The sequence below is a fragment of the Anoplopoma fimbria genome, chromosome 22 (assembly GCF_027596085.1).
Source record: "Anoplopoma fimbria isolate UVic2021 breed Golden Eagle Sablefish chromosome 22, Afim_UVic_2022, whole genome shotgun sequence".
NCBI lineage: Eukaryota > Metazoa > Chordata > Actinopteri > Perciformes > Anoplopomatidae > Anoplopoma > Anoplopoma fimbria.
The window spans coordinates 3,087,665-3,108,379 of record NC_072470.1 but is presented as its reverse complement, the minus strand read 5'-3'; the positions used below and the strand labels follow the sequence as shown (position 1 = coordinate 3,108,379).

General features: G+C 39.6%; 2 protein-coding genes across 9 annotated transcripts in view; one reads left to right on the top strand and one right to left on the bottom strand.

Moving 5' to 3' along the window:
• The window catches only part of LOC129111554 (inositol polyphosphate-4-phosphatase type I A-like), a 34,259-nt gene extending 22,956 nt beyond the window's left edge, over positions 1–11,303 (bottom strand). For 6 of the 8 annotated variants that reach the window (XM_054623538.1, XM_054623543.1, XM_054623541.1 and 3 more), the window contains exons 1-3: positions 11,209–11,303; positions 10,690–10,854; positions 3,869–3,951 (exon numbers count right to left, since the gene is read on the bottom strand). The gene's annotated coding sequence lies outside the window, so the exon portion shown is untranslated. Of the gene's footprint in view, positions 1–3,868; positions 3,952–10,689; positions 10,902–11,208 lie in introns of all 8 variants that reach the window. The other 2 variants (XM_054623539.1, XM_054623540.1) reach the window with 2 other exon arrangements.
• A 1,408-nt stretch (positions 11,304–12,711) lies between these two features.
• On the top strand, positions 12,712–20,287 carry LOC129112005 (sodium/hydrogen exchanger 2-like). Its single transcript, XM_054624178.1, has 14 exons — positions 12,712–13,003; positions 13,394–13,719; positions 14,417–14,554; positions 15,462–15,712; positions 16,436–16,653; positions 16,740–16,939; positions 17,188–17,277; positions 17,371–17,441; positions 17,578–17,745; positions 18,187–18,292; positions 18,470–18,586; positions 18,680–18,773; positions 18,849–19,242; positions 20,116–20,287. Exons 1-14 carry the CDS (start codon positions 12,712–12,714, stop codon positions 20,285–20,287), a joined length of 2,637 nt encoding a protein of 878 aa, XP_054480153.1.
• Positions 20,288–20,715: the final 428 nt, after the last annotated feature.

Sequence of the window (20,715 nt, the reverse complement as noted above, 5' to 3'; positions counted from 1 at the left end):
CCTGCTATCTGTCCCTCTGTCCCATTTTGGTAAAGAGCAATTAGCCCATTTGCAGCAAGGCAGCAAACGCAAGGGACAGTAGCTGGCTGTGGTCTAGTTAGACAATGTGTTGTAGTCTATTCTGGTAGATTTCTGCTCTATTTATTGAAGAAAAATGTGTGTCAATAAATCAGGTTTAGGTTATAGTTCTATAAACCTCATGGCTGAACTGTTATGGAAAAAACGTAGCAGAAATTCTGTTTTTCTCAAACGAATAGACGTTTTACTTGGTCATTAGTTTTTATGAGATTAAGCTCTGTTATAAACTGGACTCTTAATAATTCATCTTTTTCAAATAGGCCCATTCAGTGATCTTATATTAATTGTGGTTCTGGGTTAATAGTTGGTGGCCTACTTCCTGATATGTGGTCCACCGCTGATCTCCAGCACTTACATCTGCCCCACATCTGTCAATGCAAACATCTGGAGCACTAGCTGAACTCCTTTCTGGACGGCAGAGAATCTACCGGATTTATATTTTAATTTATTTGTTCCTTCCTTTATGCTCAAAACATATTTTAAGTGGTAAACTCTTTCTATAAGTTTTATCATTGAGATATTTATATATTAATAAAGGGATAGAGAGAGGAGATGCTCAAAAGGTTCCCAGCTAGGACTTATAAGATATGTTTAAGAGTTTAGTGGAAACAGAAGCTCACAGACAAAATATCAGAAAAAATATTGAGATCTTTTAAGAATATTTTGCCCATGAACAGACAAAGAAGTTGTTCAACTAAATATGCCGGCCAGCTTTAAATTATGGCGATCAAATAACCTCACAACCGTTGTGATGAACGATAGAATACCTGCCTACCGTGAGTTGTAAGAGATTGCGTTACAAAGCTTTGTGCAGCATTAAAACACAGTAATCTGTCACTCCACCTGGACTAACTGGATTGTATTTCATGCATCACACCAACGCAAAACCATTGCACTGTTTCAACACGGCTCAAACCTCTGCAAACACTTATCCCACAACTTTCTGTCGCACCCAAACATCTCGTTCCTATTATAGCAGCAAACAAACATTCAGTCTATTTCTCTGTAAGTGCTGGAGTCACGTCAAAAGACTCACCTGCAGGACTACAAAAGACTGCTAAACAACACCAAGAATCTCTGGAGCCGGCGACATTTCTGCTATGTCTCTGTGGGGAGTTGTTTGTGACATGAGCTTTGACAGCGGGGTTTGAAGGCACCACCAACACTCAGCAGACACTCAGTCATCAGCCTGTGGGGCCTTTTAGCTGAATGTTGTGCTGATGAGCAGAGACTCTCAAATATTTTGCATAGAAGAGACAAATATCAAGCTACGGATTTATGAATCCCAAACACACACACACACACACACACTGCAGATCAAAGACTAAAGCTCTGTCATCATGGATCTGGTTCTACAAGCTCCTAATATAACACAATGCCTAATGCCAAAACCTGCAACAGAGACAGTACTTTTCAAATACTTATGGTAGAGAACAGTAAAAGTAAAAGACAGCATGCATTCACTGTTTTCATCATGTATTTGGATAAGTTTAGATCATCAATTTAAACTTCTAATATAAACCTCTGACCTTCAGAATAAAAGGGGGTGGGCGGTTGGAAAATTTGTTTATAATGAGTTATGTATTTATGTGGTGGGAGATTCAGAGAGATGCCAATCAAAATCTATACCAACCCACACAACACTAAGAATAAGTCTGTAAGTGCAGCATGCAGCACAGCATTGTGTTTCCAATACTTTTTAAAACCGTATTATATATTGTGAATACCAGATGCATTTCCTTGAAATATCAAAAAATGGGTAATTCTTCCTCTGCTGCAGGTACAAAACACACATGCTGTGTTTCTACCTCGGTCATAGAAACAATAACGTACTCCAGATATAACCAGACTGGATGCATCTCTGGTCTTTGTTCCAAAACCTAGAAGGAACTTTCCAGCGTCTCAGCCAACTGGAGCTACATTTTCCACTCACAAAGCCAAAAAAACACAGAGGAGCTTAAATCGAGCACTTGCTTCCAAGTTTACTTATCAAAAGGTGGATTTCCACACATCATGCCATGCTTTTTAATGGACATCAACTTCCTGACTTTATTTTATGTTACAGGTCTGTCAAACACTTTTTCTGAGACAATAAAGGAGGAATTAGCGTTCAGCACAATTCCCTTTAGGTATGACCTGCAACAGATGACAAATATAACACCTCAAATCAATTAAGTCACTTGGCAGGCCTGGCGTATTTACTATCTCATCGTAACAGTCCAGTGATGCCAAAAAATTAACTACCGAGCAGCAAACACAAGGAAGTCCAACAGAAACTTCACTGAGGGGGGAAAGCCGCCATATAAGGGAGCTCCAAATTTAGCCTGGTGTATCAGTGAACGCGTGTGTGTGTGTGTGTGTGTGTGTGTGTGTGTGTGTAGGTCTGTGAGTCACATGAATTGGAGCACACACATTGAATAGGCCACAGTAAATCTGGTCCAGAGCTACTGACACATAAAACCCCAATCCAGTAGAAACAGGCTTAAAGATCCATTAACAACATCACTTATAGAGGGCTTTAAAAGGTACATTTCATAAGTTTTGTTCTAAAATACCACAAAAAACCACTCTCTAAAGTATGAATAATTCAGTCACCAAAGGACCTGATTACTCAATACCCTAATCTGGATAAATGCAGTAGAAATATTCTTGTTTAAATATTTAGCTTAGAGCGAACAATGCATTTGTTGGAGAGATCTGACAGGTTGATTTAGTTTCATTTGGCAGCACAGGTCTAGTATTTACAGTCAAATTTAACTTGCATGTTTTTGAGTTCTTTATTATCGTAGGTGACTTGATCCACGTTTATCCAACATTAAAAAGGAGTGGAAGTGGAAGAAGTGCTGCAAAATGGCTGAGAGATGAGGATGGGATTGTACACAGCTGATGACCTTGACACTCCAGCTCGCTGTTCCCAAAGCTATAAAAAAATTTAATGGTAATTTATTTGTCAAGGTCAAGACTAAACCTTTAAATCTCAGCTCATGTGAGAGGTATTGAAGGGGCCATGATGAATGACTTGTTTAGGTTGGAGGAAAGGCTGCAAGAGTCAATCCATCAGTGCAGAGATTTCCAAACAAGATACATCATCTAAAGCCTGTTGTGAAATTTACAAGACAAGACAAGCTTTAAGTAGCTTAGCCACTAATAGCACAGACAAGATCCTGCATGTAAGGCCATTAAATGTAAGAAGTAAGAGGATCTTGTACTAGAAATGACCTGACGCTGCATATATCTTATGATGTATGTGTGTGTGTGTGTGTGTGTGTGTGTGTCTGTCTCAGTGTCACAACGGACTGTGTGAAGGAGGACAGAGTGCGTGAGAGTGAGAGTCTGCTTGACCATACAAGGTGAAACCCCATTTTGCAGCTTCCTCTTTGCCAAGAGGCCTTCGAAGACGGGGCATCACACCACACGTTCCTGTGTGTGTGTGTGTGTGTGTGTGTGTGTGTGTGTGTGTGTGTGTGTGTGTGTGTCGGGTCACATGTGTGCAACAAAACGACCACGCCAAAATCTAAATAAACATCTGATAAGTTTCTCTATCAGCCGAGGATGCAGCAGATGGCATTAAAGCTAAAGCAACACTTTATTTCATAAGAAGAAGAATATAAAATGTTACTCCTGATCTGGCACAGGAATCCCATGATTGTTTTGATGTGTTATGCGATGGGAATTTCTCCCTATTTTTAAATATTTAATAAACCAAACAGTGTTTTTGTTGGTTGTAGTTCTGGTAATATGATATTCTGAGAATGTTTATGGGCTCAATGACCATTTAATATCTACTCACAGTCTATTGGTGGGATGAAGGAGATGAGGAAGTAAGCTGATCCAGGTTCAGTCAGTCAGGACCGGGTAGCCAAAGTTCACAATCTGAGAAAACATGAAACGGCAGGTTTTACTTCTAAGATAAGATAAAATAAGATAATACTTTATTAGTCCCGCAGCGGGGACATTTGCAGGATTACAGCAGCATAGGGTAAAGTGCACACAAGAGACATAGTAAAATAAAAACAAGATAAAAATAAAATGAAATAAAAAACAAGTATTATAAATAAGCAATAAAAAACAGTAAAATCCACAATAATATATATTGTATATTATTGTGGATATATAAAATATTATATGTACAGACAGAAAAAAAAAAATAATGTACTTTTTGCAAAAAATCTATACATAAAGGTTTGGATTTCAACCTAAAGTTAAAACTGTCTTATACAGATCATTACATGCTTGTTTTTGTTTGTTTGTACACATCATTTTATCTATCTAAAAGTGTGATATTTGTTGGTTGGCCATTATCGCTCACTATCTACCACAGTGACCTAAAAATAAAAACGGACGCGTGGTTCTGTCAGAAACAGATTTGCCCCCGTGTGGATCTATTGAGCCAATAACAGAGGTGTTCTCTGTCTCCATGTGTGTGTGTGTGTGTGTGTGTGTGTGTGTGTGTGTGTGTGTGTGTGTGTGTGTGTGGACCCTGTGGGATCGGCATTAGAATAAAGCATGAATAATTTCTTTAGAGGGACGGAGCAGCTGTAGCCCTTTCACATGAAAATGAGCATCACCCACACACTGCGACACACACACACACACACACACACACACACACACACACACACACACACACACACACACACACACACACACACACACACACACACACACACACACACACACACACACACACACACACACACACCTTTCCCCCGCTGCGGGACTAATAAAGGATTATCTTATCTTATCTTATATTGAGTTTCAACCCTTCACTTTCAGCCACATCACCAACTATCTTATTTATATGACACTATAAACACTGCTGCTGGGCAATAAATTAAAATAACATTTGAATTCAGCTATTGTAATATCAAGGTTGGTTATATCTTAAATACATCCTTCTCAAGTACATTTAAACTGAGTGAGATAAATGTATATAGCTCTTAAATCTTCCAGAACTATATTCCACATTATCTAATTCACTCTAATAAATTAGTTTAATTACAGTAATGATTAGTTATCAGTGTCTCTCTCTGACATCTCCACATTACAGCTGAGCAGTACCAGCTTAAGTGAATGAAAACATTCTCAATGCTAAATAAAGTTCATTACAGTCACAGTTTTAAATGTAAAAGAGTCTAGTACAAAAGGAGAGTAAAAGCCTCCCTCAGTGTGAGTGTGAAACTGCTTCTTGCTCAAGAGAGCATCACTTCCTTCTGTTGTTTCAGGAAGTGTCCTAAACGAGTTGGTCTGGCTGACAACAGAGACCTTCAGTCAGATTTCAGTCTGTTACACAAACACCTGGCTGCACTTCATATATGTCTGTTTCATCACCACATTCTTGGCAAAGAACGGTTTTAAATATCTGTAACATCTGTCTACTTTGAGGCACATATATCTGATATCTCAGAACAATGCGTGCATACTTTAGCATTAAAAAGTGAAGGAGGATTAAGATGTGGTCTATGACTCAGAGTGATCACAACCCTTATCTCCTGTGAAAGTGAAACTGCACAGGAATACATTATTTCAACCAATTGTTGGATTTAAATGCCACTGAACACAGAACCGTTTCTCACTGCTGCTGCTTAACACAGAGCTGGGGGATTTCCTGACACTGACCAAACCTGGAAACAAAACTGAGTGTTGAGTCAAAAATGAAGCAGGAGATTTATAAAAAAAAAAAAAAAAAAAAAAAAAAAAGACCTGAAAGCAGAAGTTTGCTGGCATGCTTGGCCAAGTCTGACGGAAAACGGCAAGAAACTCAATATGGAAGTAATCAATAATATTGATATGTTGGCCAGCGCTACATGTTAGCATGCTGAACATTAATATACAGCCAAAACTGATGGGAATGTCATTAGTTTTGCATTTGTTCTTTACACCAAATTAAAATGTTGATCTCAAAAAGCTCAAGATGAAAAGTCAGAGGATCACCAAATATATTACAGTTCATCCTGAATGACAAGAATGTTGTTACTTTAGTCAAACAAGTTAAAAATGCAACTAATAAACCTGAATAGCAGTGGTGTTTTACTCTTTGTCAAAAAAAGATTTTATGGCCACAAATTATGCCAGATTATGTTTGTTATGAGCAACCGTGACCTCGTCTGGTCTGAGGATGTGGGCATCAGCAAATTAATCATCAACATGAGGAGACAAAAACATACATTGGGGTTGACTACAACCAATGAGTCACCTCAATGAAGTCACATGGTTTAATTAGAAAAGACAGGTTGATTAAATTGCTTTTTAACACTCTAGAAATGTGCATTGCTTTGACAGAGAGGAGCAAATGTTTCAGGTGGCAAATGGTAGAAAGTTTGAAATGTTTTTGGTAAAACGTCAAAAATGACAAGACAAAACCCCGAACATATATAATTCAGAAAAGGGCGCCTGTCTGATCCTGGACTGTAAATGTTTTTACAAAAAATGAAGCTTTTAAGAATAAAGTGCATGCTGTCTAACAGGTCTGCTTCATGTCTCTGGTTTGCATGAGAAGCCAGAGAACATGTCTGCAGCCTTCTTTGCCACAAACGATGCGGTTTGCCAGGACGCACATTTGTCTGCTTAACGTCACAGGGTTGCAGAAGAAAAGCGTAAAGTGTAACACAAATGTGCACATGTTCATTTATTTATCAAAGATGTTACTGCTCTGATATCTTGCTAGTAACTGATGTTTTGCAATGATTATAGGCAAAGGAATTATCATATATTTGTTTCTAAATCTCTTGTAGAATATCTGTTATCCCAGTATAACCTGAACACTCACATCTAGCTTGGCAAGCTGACCGGCCGGTGTGACACAGCCTTTTCTGCACTTGCAGTCCAACTGAATTTATTTGGTTTACATTTGCACACTGTAAACATTTATCTGATCCATATCTGTGCAGAACTGTGGTTCAGTTTACACTATAACTAAGGAGGGGAAGGGTCAGAGGTCAACAAGTTTACTGCAGAAGCGGTCGACCACACAAAGACTAGCAAACGTCATAAAGATAACTGTTATGGCAGTTTAAGAAAGCAGCGGAGCCATTGCATATATTTCACGATTGTGGCTATCTTAATAAATTGACTGCATTAATTGTTCCAATTTTTTTGTGGAATTTTCAGAAAATAAACCAGTAACCACTTTACACACATATTAACATCTGCCTACATCCGTCTCATACAAAACCTCGTTAATAGCAAGGGAGAGACACAAAACAGAAGGTTAAACATTACTGTCTTCGTCTGATCGTATAAAGCTTATTTAGCTGTTTCATTACATCCTCCAGCCAGCGTTTATGAGATACATGATGGTCTTTTTCCATCCGAGAGGAATCAGTTCTAGAGCCAGCAGAGAAATAGGCCACTTCAACTCCAACTTGGTTAGTGGAAATCTTTAAGTCCTCTGGGAACGGTTAGGATCAATAACTGTCTCTGGTATGGTACATTTGAGAAAACACTAACAAGCCCTTTCCAAGAAACAGATCCAAAACTATTGGTTGATTTGTCATTTTTTAAGGAGAAAAAAAAGCAAAAATACTCAATAGTCTAACTTCCAAATTTGATCTGAAACTTTGTAGACTCAACGGTTATTTAATAATCTAGAAAATAATATTCCGTTCGATAAAGATGCACCAGAATCTGGTTAGCTTACTTCTTCCAAACAATATTCTGGGGTCACCTTGAGAGTCTGTCTCTATCTCTGCTCATTTTGAGTCACTCTTTCTGCACAATAACCAACATTTATTATTACTCATCTCACATCTTAAAGGCTTATCTCTTCCTTCTCTTCCTGAATGTCATATTGCAAAATGACAGGCAGCATTTTAAGTAGAAAACGGAAAAAAAACACAGTACACCTGCCTGTGCTGAAACTTTGTAGTACAGCAGGGTACAAGTCTCTTAACTGACAGCAAAGACTTGTTGGTGAAACTAGTACATCATCGCTTTGCATCTCAGCAAGAAATTCTACAATTGGTTCAAAGTTAACCTATTAGCATCCAGCATGATTGTGCATTTTCTCCCAAATGCCCAAACACAGCTCATATGTCATTCTGAAGATTTAAAAACCAGCGTCACAGTTCAAATCCTGGTGGTGATGGCGGCTTAAAGCACCGGCTAAACAGATGGCAGCCTGAGTTTACACACACGTACCCGAGGACGTCTGCTGCCGATGGATGTAAACAAACCGACGCTGCAGACGGCGTCACGAGGCAGAGACTGCAGCCAGCCGTCGCCCTCTCCTCTTCCTCCTGCTCTCTATCTCCTCCTCACCCTTTACTCTCTCTCCCTCTCTCTCAAACAGCTCGCTGCTTCACAAACATTCAAGCCAATTAACTCTTTCTCTGCCTGATCTGCAGCCACAGCAGCATCGTGTCTTCCATCAGGGATCAAACAAACATTGAACATTATAACCTTCATGAAGGGGGGATTTATTACAGGACGTTCCAGATCTTTACCTTAGAAAAACATCTTCTCTAAAACCGGCAAAGTATCTATGTATATCAGGAATTATGTAATCATCAAATCAGTAAACAAGATGACATTTGATGCCACCTCTTTGGTATTTAACAGTTTGATACTAAAAGCTGTTTTTGTCAACACACGATCGTTTATATCTCTTAGAGGTATAAAATCCTCAAATTTGAGAAGCTGGAACCTGTGAATTTAATCAGTTATCAAAATAGTTGCACGTTATTTTTTCAACTTGTCAATGAATACACTAATTGTCTGAGTTCTACATGGAAGAAAAGTAAGTTGTGCTTAATGGCAGTAAACAAATGGGCCAAAGAAGTCTGGCTAACCTGATCTAAAATAAATATATTGATCACAAAAACATATAGATAACAAATGCATCAAAATGTATTTTAAATAGGAGTCAAAAGCGTCAAACAGCTGATATTTTTAGCAGAGGAGATGGCGTGCACACAGAATCTGTAGGGACACAAATCACGTTATTTGCCACGCCATCCATGTGGTGGTCCTAGCTCTGCAACACACACACACACGGCTCACTTTCCCTTTTGATGCCTCTCCATTTCCCCCCAAAACTCATCAATAATTAATTTGACTGTTGCATGAGAGCAGCAGCAGAGCAGTGTGTCTGTCTGTGATCTGTAAGTTAAACCCTCTCAACTGTACGCTTCTAGAGAGGTTTTGCCTCCGTCTTATGGTAATAATTAAGAATAAAGTTGCCTAATTGGGTAGAAAAGAATTGTGTGCATTTAATCTTCCTAATTTGAGTCTTGCACATTTATTTCTTCCTCTCAGTTAAGATGTTTTTTAAATAAATAATCAATCTGTTTTGGAATGAAAGTAACAGTGAATGAATCCTGAAATGTTAAACTTGTAATATAAATTATCAAGAAAAACAGGCCCAATTTCAGTTTCAGCTCGTCAAATGTGAATATTTTCTTGCTTGCATACTCTTCTTTGATAGTAAACTGAATATCTTTGGGTCTTTGACCAAATAAGATGAATGAAGACACCACCGTGGGTTCAGGGAATAAAACAGGCTAATGACATTTATTTTATTCTGTATTAATGGACTTTATTAACGCATCTGTTCTTATATTTGTTGTTTGGGAACAATCTGTTGTCTTCATTATGTATACTGTGATTATTAACTTTATATTTCATGTGTTTCTGACTTCATATCTGCATTTTGCTCCCTGCATCAAACATGATGATGAGACTGATGACTTATGGAGCGATCCATTTTGGGTGAAGAGGATGACACGGCTCATTGTGTCTAAAACTCCTCATATGTCATCTATACGCTTTCTCTTCCTCCTTCTTTTGAAAACCAGATGGGAAATGAGAACAGCGGCTGACACATGCTCGCTGTATATAAATATATATTTATGTGTGTCTGTATATGTATGACGAGCGCAAGAAAGGCAGATGCAGAGGAAGACACAGATCAAGATGAATCAACAGGCGTCTGCTCGACCCGCTTGAGCTGCGTGGGTTTGATGAGTCACCACACAAAAACATGTACACGCACACAAAATCGAAAATATGATGATATGAGAGGCCATCTATGTGATTTCAAATCAATCGCACTTAATCAATAATGATCCGACCGGGTCAGTGATAAAATATGCTTCTCCCATCTGAATCAAACCAATTAACAGAAGTCAGAAGAGATTAAACAATAAGCTGATTTATTAATTAGACGACTGACAGACAATCAGCCAGCAACTACTTTGTAAACAAGTAAAGATGCCAAATATTTTCTGGTTCTGTGTGACAGAGATAATGATTTATGTGGAGATGCAAACAGTGGGGTTTTCCAGGACTAAAAGGATTACAAAACAGATGCAGAAAAGGTTAAGAATAACTTTTGAATTGTTGGATTTATGCTGAAAACAAAGAGATTCAGTGACTGCCATGTTGTATTGGGAGCAAAGAAAGAGAGCATATAGGCACCATAAGTATGTTATAATCCCCAAACATATGACTATAACTCAAGTCATGTGATGACAGCTCCACTCTCTGAACAAAGGCAGTTGAAATAGGGCTGCCAAAGGTTTCTTAGACTATTATTTTTGTCACAACTTTCATCTGCAACTTGGAAACATTTAACTCTCAAATCATGAAGGAAAAACCTGACAAAACTCTCACCTGAAGTCACTTCCTGACTCAAAACTTTCTCCCTAAGGGCCTCATTCTCAAGCAGGTCACTCTCCTCCTCCTCCTCCTCCTCTTCTTAAAAAAAGAGCATCATCAGCTGTTGCAAATCGATGTCCAGATGACCTTGACTCCTGCACGGCGAAACTCAAAACCTCTCTGCAGGGACAGCATGCAAAACACACTCAGAACCTGTGTGCAGCATCCTGCATCACACACACACACACATGTTACACTGTGAAATAACCAGAATGCATGTGTGTGTGTGTGTGTGTGCAATCTTTTGCAGACTTAGGCTATGATTGCTCCATCAATGCTACATCATTAAATACATGTCTAATCATGACATTGCATTAAATACACCATTGTTTACCAACATGCGCAGCAGCAAAACCAGCTTCCGTTTCCAAAACTTACTGACAGTATAAACATAATAAAGCCACAAAGGGGTGAAAAACTACAATACCCAATGCATGTTTGGATTTAAATGCACAGCTGAAGGCCGTGACTTACCGCTCTGGTTGAGTTGCAGGTCAAATTCCCGTCTGTAGGGTAAAAGTGAACTGTTGTGGGGAGCATGTCCACATACTGCCGCACTGTTCCCTTTCTGGCTGCAGTCTCTGCAGCGTTGGCCACGCCCCCTACGTAGCACGTCGGTGACGTCATCACGCAGACTCTCACGCAAGCCCCATGTGGATATTCTTCAAGACAATGAAACTATGAATAAAAAGACATGCATAACTGTTAAAATCAAGTACTTTTCTTTAATATTATTATAAGGTATTGTCATTTTATGCTTGTTTAATAATTCCACTACATTTCTGGGGAAAATATTTCACATTTTTACTGCTACATACAGTACCAGTCAAAAGTTTGGACACACCTTCTCATTCAATGGTTTTTCTTTATTTTTATTTTTATTTTTTTCTACATTGGAGATTAATATTGAAGACATCCAAACTATGAAGGAAAACATGTGGAATTATGTGGTAAACAAAGAAATGCTCAACAAACCAGAATATGTTTTATAAAATAAGATAAGATAAGATAATCCTTTATTAGTGCCGCAGCGGGGTAATTTGCAGGCTTACAGCAGCATAGGGTAAAATGCACACAAGAGACATAGTAAAAGAAAGACAAGATAAAAAATGAAATAAAAAAACAAGTATTATAAATAAGCAATAAAAAACAGTCAAAGACTTGTTGGTGAAACTAGTACATCATCGCTTTGCATCTCAGCAAGAAATTCTACAATTGGTTCAAAGTTAACCTATTAGTATCCAGCATGATTGTGCATTTTCTCCCAAATGCCCAAACACAGCTCATATATATAAATCAACAATAACTGAAATATTATATTTACAGACAGAAAGAAAATATTATTATTATTATTATATTTTAGATTCTTCAAAGTAGTTGAATGAGAAGGTGTGTCCAAACTTTTGACTGGTAATGTATATTTCATTTACAGCTATAGGCTTGATCCTACTTGCAAAACTTGCTATAAACTGCAAGGATTGTAGTAGTAATGTTGTCCATAATTGCCATAATTAAAGTATAGTTGACTTATGTCGCCATCATGTGGAATTTAAGTGGTATTACAAGTGTCAATACTTCTGCATTAACCTGCTTTGTCCATGTTTGTTATGGTTAAATTAAACACTGATTCTCTCTAAATTAAGATAGTTGGATTTGTGTAATACCAGCACTATTGCCCAGCTGTTTTCTTATTATAATGAGGACATGCACTCCCAATGGGCTCCACCCAGAAGTCAGGACACATAGTTGAGACAAGCAGGTTCTGCAACAGTTAAAACCTGAATTGAGTTACACCTCAAACAGGATCATGTTAACATGATTCTTTCTTCAGTCGAGACCTCGTTGTTAATACTTCTAGGCCTAAATATTTTTTATTGGCAACAGCCTACTGAAGCTGCACAATAGACTTATTTTCAAAACCATGGGACTTCTATAAGACACACTGGAAATACTTGAGATCTGTGTTGACCAGTGGAAATGGGGACCTCTGTTTTGTTTGAATCCAGGACTGAGAGACGAGTCTTCTTCTTCATGCTTCTGCTCCTCTTTCTCTGCTTCTTTGGAGGAAGATGTGAGCTCCAGGAACCCAAACCTTCGGCGCAGACAGACTTCCCAGGTGTCAAACCGTTCAACAGCGAACTGGATGAGCCCCAAGCCTTCCCCGATGAGGAGAGGGCCAACCTCCCTGTGTTCACCATGGACTACCCTCGGATCCAGGTCCCCTTCGAGTTCACACTCTGGGTCCTGCTGGCCTCTTTTGCCAAAATTGGTAAGTCAGGATGAATCACTTGGTTTATATCAGGGTTTGCCAGAAAGTTACCTGTACTTAAGTACAATTTTGAGGTACTTGTATGATACTTATTTCCATTTTCTGCTCCTACTCCTGCAAATATTGAACTTTCAACTCCACAACATTACTTACTTTGTAGATACAATACAATCAACAATCATTATGTAATATTATTAACTATAATTAAACTTTCTGGACTTTATACCACATCTTGTAAAAGAGAGGTGTTGTTAATTTTACTCAAGTACAAGATCTGAGTACTTCCTCCACCTTTTATGCAACCTTAAATAACAGCAAAAGTTTATTTGCATCACAGCAGCTTTAGGTTTTGTATTGGAGGACATAATCTTCTCATTGTCTTCTCTCCAGGTTTCCACATTTACCATAAAATCACCATCTGGATCCCAGAGTCCTGCCTCCTGATTACCATCGGCCTCATCGTGGGCGCCATCATGCACTCGGTCAAAGAAGAGCCCCCCGCCGTGCTCACCTCCAACGTCTTCTTCCTCTACATGCTGCCGCTCATCGTCCTCGACAACGGCTACTTCATGCCCACGAGGCCGTTCTTCGAGAACGCCGGCACGGTGCTGTGGTACGCCGTGGTGGGAACCCTGTGGAACAGTGTCGGCATCGGGATGTCCCTCTTTGCCATCTGCCAGTTCGAGGTGTTTGGACTTCAGGATATCAACCTGCAGGTCAGTTAAATCCACAGGAAAGGTCACGTGCAAGTTTGTCTGTTTTAATGCAACGTGTGTGATATTTATATATCATTTAGTTTTTAGTTTTCTCAGTGAAACAAGAAGTTGAAGGACCAGAAATGCAAATTTTAATGATGCATGCTTTTGAGGGGAATTCATCCCTTTACTACTATCTTCGGTGGACAGATAGTGGCACAAACACTGCATACAATAAGGTTTAGAGTAAGTTTCCTAACATGTTTGAGAAATAGGTACTTTGCAACCCATCATCATACTTATTCTATCAGCATTTAAGTAATTTCCTCCTTATTTTTATAGCATTTTGTGTAAAAATGTTTGGAATAAAAGCAAAAATCTGATCTAAATGGCTCAAATGTTGCTCAAAAACAAAAAACAATAATCGGGGAAATGTAAATCTTAAACTTTCAAAAAGCAGTTGTGAAAAAAAATCTATTTAGTAGCTGTACTGGGGCTTTTAAATGATGTGTGTGTATGTGATGTGATTGGAAGCTGTTGTTTGTAAGGTCATGAGTAAATGTTAAACATCAAATAAATAAATTCAAACATCTACAACTTCATGTCAAGTGATCAAAAGCTTCCTTATGTCTAATAAGATTATTGAAAAGGAGGTGCATGCAGCGATGGATTAAGTCCTCACCTTATTTTTAAAAAATTTCACTCATCTTCCCTGCAGGAGAACCTGCTGTTTGCCTGCATCATCTCCACCGTGGACCCCGTTGGTGCTCTGAATGTGTTTGAGGACATCGGGGTCAACGAGCAGATGTACATAGTCATATTTGGAGAGGGGCTCTTCAACGACGCCGTCACTGTGGTGAGTACAGGAAGTGTCAGAAAAATTGTCATAGAATACTTAAAAGAATACTCAAAAGTATGCCGATTAGCTATTATCAGTTATTAGTTGCAGTGTACCCTTGGATGTCCAGACAACTGTCACTGGTTTTCTTTGACACTGAAGAAACCTTAAAAACTTGATGTTTCTGAAGCAAGTTCTGCAGAAATATGGAGCGCTTTTTTGTATGATTTCTAAGTTGATTTATGGATGTTTATGAATGCACAGCTCCAGAGATATTTATATACTCTGGAAATTTAACTGATTGTAAAAATGTGTGCATCATGTCTGTGTGTTTAGATTTGTTTTCTGACAAGCAGCTTGAATTTTCTGCTCTGTCACAGTTTCAAAAATATATTTCTGCAGAACATCCCTCAGCTGAAGTCAGAGGGAAAATAGATCACTAAAGTGTAATACTTACAGAAGAAAGAAACTCTTTGAATTTTGTGTACTGCTAATTGGCAGAATGCAACATTAAATCAGTAAATCTCACATTTCTCTGCTGGGGTGTTGTATATTTGTGAAGAGCGGGTTCACATGCAGTAGACGGGTTTGCTCCTGCAGGTTTCCCTCAGTCCAGTTCGGCCTGTTTCCCCATTTATAGAGTGGAAATGTCATCCATAATAAGTCCGCCTTTGTTTTGTCTGGAGAGCCAAGTTTCACCTCACATTTCCTGGCTCTAATTGTCTTCAATTGCATTTCCAGTGACATCAGTCATGTTGGCACATGATAGTCAGCCAGACCCAAATCAGTTTCAACTTTAGTTTAACTGGTTCAGATTCTTAAGTGGTTGAGTGGTTGAACCTGCTTGACAACATCTGTGTGCAGTAACCCTGACTGAAACCTGCTATGTTTTACTCATAGTCTGTATCTGTCCATGTCTCTCCAGGTCCTTTACAACATGTTTACCTTTCTGGCCGGCCTGCCCGTCGTTGAATCCGCCGATGTGTTCCTGGGAACGGCCCGGTTCTTCCTGGTGGCGGCCGGAGGCATCCTCTTTGGCCTCCTGTTTGGATTCGTGGCCGCGTTCACCACCCGTTTCACCCACAACGTCCGTCAGATCGAGCCCCTCTTCGTCTTCATGTACAGCTACCTGGCATACCTGTTGGCCGAGTGTTTCGCCATCTCCAGTGTGATGGCGTAAGTTTAGGCCAAACAAAACACCTTTGCAAGAAAAGTCTTGCGTTCAAAGTTAAATCTATATATATAAAGTATTGAAAAATGTCACCTTATTTACACAAATCATAAAAACAGATGAATTATTTTATTAATAAGTCTTTTAGGACTCAATCAGGATCAATAAGTGAATGATAAATGTTTTTTTTGGCTCCTTTTTTTCCACTTTTGGAGATTAGTTAACTGATCAAAAAGCCAAGATAAGAGCTGATCAGATTGTCTCATAATGTCGTCTCATAATGTGGCCAAAGCTTCACACTAAGATATAAATCTCGACCCCCGAAACTTGCTCCTCCACCTAGTTTTCCAACCTTCTGTTCAAGTTCAAAAGTGACATGTGTGGCGTCATGTGACAAAAATGTGATTCACTTTCATGAAGGTGAAAAGGTGCTCGCTCAACTTTGCTGGCAGTTTGTAAATAGGACAAAGTGTACACTGGAACAAAGGTGAAAAGAGACAAGTTTAAAGGCAAAAATAGCTTAAAAGCTTAAAATAACATAAATAAATGCATTTTTAAAGAAGTAGGGCAGTTTAAATCAATTTGTCAACAAATATAGCTCCTCCAGTGGGCACTAATACATGGAGAGAAGTGTTTGAATAGATACAGTTACATAAAACATGTCATCATAGAGGTCATTATACATTAAAATACATTAAAATGCCTGCTCATCATATATTTTCCTGCAGCATTACAACCTGCGCCATCACCATGAAGTACTACGTGGAGGAGAACGTGTCCCAGAGGTCCTGCACCACCATCCGCCACGTTGTCAAGATGCTGGCCACCATCTCCGAAACCCTCATCTTCTTCTTCTTGGGCGTCGTTACCATAACGACGGAGCACGAATGGAACTGGGCCTACATCCTGTTTACGCTGCTGTTCACCCTCATCTGGAGAGGGATTGGTGGGAGTCTTAATTTAAATTCAGCCTAAACTGTCTGTCCCTTCCTTTAAATTGTCCTAATTAAAATCCAAATGTCTTGTTTTAAGGCATCCTGGTCCTGACCCAGATCATCAACCCGTTCCGTACCATCCCGTTCCACTTCAAGGACCAGTTTGGCCTCGCCTACGGAGGCCTGCGAGGGGCAATCTGCTTCGCCCTGGTCTTCACCTTACCCGATGACATCAACAGGAAGAACCTGTTCGTCACAGCTACAGTCGCCGTTATTATATTCACCGTTTTCATACAGGTGAGACCTTCAGCTGCTTTATAATAATATTATTTTAGCAGCTTGGAATGAAAGATTTGAAATGCAGAAGAAATAAAGTGAAGCACAATATATATTATTATATGCATTTCCCCATTTAATAATGTTAAAGGGGCATTTATTTACTTCGGCCTTTAATAACTTTAAGGTTGATTGTTTATTTAATTGTATTTTGGTCCTACAGACACCTATCACAAATTAAAAGCCCTAATAATTGTTGTTTTTTTCAGGGCATCAGCATCCGTCCAATAGTAGAATATATGAACATCAGGAAAACCAACAAAGACCTGAACAACATCAACGTGGAAGTTCACACCAGGGCAAGTATCCTCCTTTACTTTCTTCTTCTTCAAAATTTCTTTACGTCAAATAGTACATGTTTGAATCACATTTATTGTTTATGTTTTGTGCAGATGATGGATCACGTCCTCAGTGGTATTGAGGACTTGTGTGGACAATGGAGCCACTATTACTGGAAAGACAAGTAGGATCTGTCTATCAATGTTTTTTTAATTGATATAATGTATTGATTTGGGGAATTTCCTGCAGATTTAGACGGACCTCCTCATTCATTTAGATCAGTTGACATGTAGTCTGTGTTCTTTTTATGTTTCTGCCAGGTTCAAGAAGTTCAACGACCGTGTTTTGAGACGCATCCTGATCCGAGACAACCGGGCCGAGTCCAGCATCGTGGCTCTGTACAAGAAGCTGGAGCTGCAGAACGCCATCGGGTTACTGGACACACCTATGGGCGACCTCAGTGCGGCACCCTCTATCGTTTCTCTGCAGTACGTCCAACAACATGTCCTTATTATTAAAGAAAGACTTGAATTATTTCTGTAAAGTGGAAAAACTTTCATATAAGGATGTTTTTTTCCTCTATAAAGTCTGTATTCTTTAACACTAGTAGGTTATAAATACATTATCTTTACTCTTCAACCCAACCTCACAACCTGGCAACCCAAAAGTGGTACTTATTATTGCATTATAGGAGTTATTAGTGAAACTGTATCTGCTCCTAACTGTATGCTTGCATCAGCTAAATGCATGAAACTATATCTGATTAGGCTCCATCTGATGGGAGAAACAGCATCATCAGCTGGAGCCTAATCAGATATAGTCATATATTCATATAGTCATCCTAATTGCCGCCTTTCTTTATGTCGATAGCAATAACAGAACATTTAAATGTACGTCTGCTCATTGCTTTCACCTCCTTATTATGTCAGCGACGAGAGGAAGGATGCAACTCGACCCAGGAAGAAGTTTCTGACTGCTGATGTGAGGAAAATGCACGACATCCTGTCGAAGAACATGTACAAGATCCGACAGAAGGTAACGACACCTGTTTGTTGGGACTATTTTTAGCCGCGGATTAATCCACATGTGTTGCTCTATTGAGGCAGCAGGACGGTTCCTGTGGGATTGATTCAAAATATACTACAGCGTGTGTTCATGGTGAAGAAGGAACATTGATGTGTTTCTATTAACAATGTTTAACATGTTTTCCAGACGATGGCGTACACCAACAAATACAATCTGCCCGACGACAGCCTAACCAGGGAGATTCTGATCCGCCGCCACGCCAGCATCAGACGCAGCGTTCGTGCTGAGAGTTTCCGCGAGCTGGTGGGTTTCTGTTTTAGAGAACATTAAGTATAAACTCACTATATCACTTTCACCCCCTGACCTTCCTGACCTTTACTCTTCCTCCTCTTCCAGCCTTCACAAAACATCCCCAGGTCTCAGAGGTACTACTCCCTCCAACCAGGAGGAGATCTAGAGAAGGCCTTCCCCCTCAGAAGACGAAATCACGGTGAGGACTTGTTTAAATAAACTGGTTCAAACGTAGACTAAATGAAATAATGCTTAAATATTTGTGTTATGTCAGGTGGAAGTGGAGACGTGGATTTCTCAGCTCAGACACCGCGCTCCTCATCCCGCTCTCTGGTCCCCATGAGGAGGTTGAACACCATCATGGAGACTGGAAAAGCAGGGGAGCAGCTAGTTTCTTCTGCCCAGCTACACTCACCTCCTCCTGGGGTGGATGGTTCGGACGAGAGGGGTCCTGGAAGTCTGGAGGGTTCAAGCCTCGACTCAGTTCCTGCAGACTTGAGTCGTCTCTCGGATCGGGTAGACGGAGAGGAAGACCCCGCTGACTCTGAACCTGCAGGAGAACCAGTGCGACCACCCCAGCTACCTCCACCTCGTGGCTGGGTACCCGAAGACCAGGACCCCAGAGAACAGGAGACGGGGAACCCTTTACTGAGACACTTATCACACGGGTCTCGAGGCTCAGGGAGATCTTGATTGACTTTCCAAAGAGGAAGAGCTGCAATGAAGCATGAACTAATCTTACTAATTGAGACAAAAACTAAAAACACAAAGATCAAAATATTGTTGAAAATATTTAAAAATGAAATATTTATTTATGGCCACGTTGCATTTTAAATATTTAGTTCTGGTGAGATAATTCTACCTCCTCAGATCTTTCTCAGAGAAATGTGTGTAATAAAAACTGAAATCTGCCTATTTTATGTGCAAACACGTTCTCCAGTGTTACAATATTTTGTGCACACACACCATTTTTTATTTGTCGGCTTTGTATATATGTGTTTTTATGTTATGTTTGCATGATTTATGGTGGTATTGGCCAATAAATGGGAGTCAATAGCTTACTTTTGAATATTTAAATGTGCTTTTTTAAACATTTGTGGTGAATTTAATGACTTAATGTTGCTAAAAGTACTGCAATGAGAATAAATGTGACTTTACCTGATCTATTTACTCTAGTACTGTCCTTAAACAACAGACAAAGGGACTCAACACCAGGAAGTGGATCTAAACAAACCTTACAAAATCAGGGTCTAAACCCAGGGGAATAAAGTGGACACTAAAATGCTGGAACACGAATAACAAAGAGCTTAGACGAACTCGTCCAGACAAAGTGGAGCTCACAGACTTAACACACAAGAGAGGAGGGGTAATTAGCAACAGGTGAAACTGATCAGGGCGGAGCAGGAATCGAGGTATCTGAAACAACAGAAAACAGCTAAATGACTAAATAAAACAAGAAATGAAAAAATGAAAATAAATCTTTTGCAGGTGGCAGTGAGGCGCCGGGCCACTCTCTATGTAGTGAACCTCCTGCTCCCCAGCTGCTTCCTCATCACAGTGGACCTCTTCAGTTTCCTGATGCCTCCCCAGGATGTGGACCGTTCCTCCTTCAAGATGACACTGATCTTGGGCTACACTGTCTTCCTGCTCATCATGAACGACCTGCTGCCCGTCACTGGAAACACCATACCTCTCATTAGTGAGTGTTATTAAGGTTCAGCAAAGGTTCTCTGTGTACACTGAAATCCGTGACATCTGCAGCTTGCTCTTAAATGTGCTTGTTGTATTCTGCTGTTGCTCTAGTTGTGGCTGAGAAGCATCATTCATTGTTTTAATGAGTATATGAGCAGCTGCATGAGTGTATACTGCCTACCTTATGGTCAAAAGTGTAAACAATGATATAATGATAATGCACCTACTCTATCACATATTAGCATAGTCAATATATACTGCGTGAGTGTAAAACAAAATGTTATTTTGGGGAAAAGCTATCATCCCTCATTCATTCCTCCTGTTCAATTAAAGCAACTACAAAGACCATTCATTTTGTGTTGATTTTGGCACCAAAGCTCTCCTCATGGCCGGAGGGTGAGACGCTTCTCCGGGGTAATGAGCTCCCTTCCTCTTACATAAGTAAAACA

What these genes read in the sequence shown, in the direction of transcription:
- LOC129112005 (XM_054624178.1), top strand. Translation starts at nt 12,712, where the DNA reads ATGGGGACCTCTGTTTTGTTTGAATCCAGGACTGAGAGACGAGTCTTC. An exon ending in ACGTGGAAGTTCACACCAGG is followed by an intron (nt 17,278 to 17,370) that starts GCAAGTATCCTC and finishes TGTTTTGTGCAG; the next exon opens with ATGATGGATCACGTCCTCAG. An exon ending in CCCTCTATCGTTTCTCTGCA is followed by an intron (nt 17,746 to 18,186) that starts GTACGTCCAACA and finishes TTATTATGTCAG; the next exon opens with CGACGAGAGGAAGGATGCAA.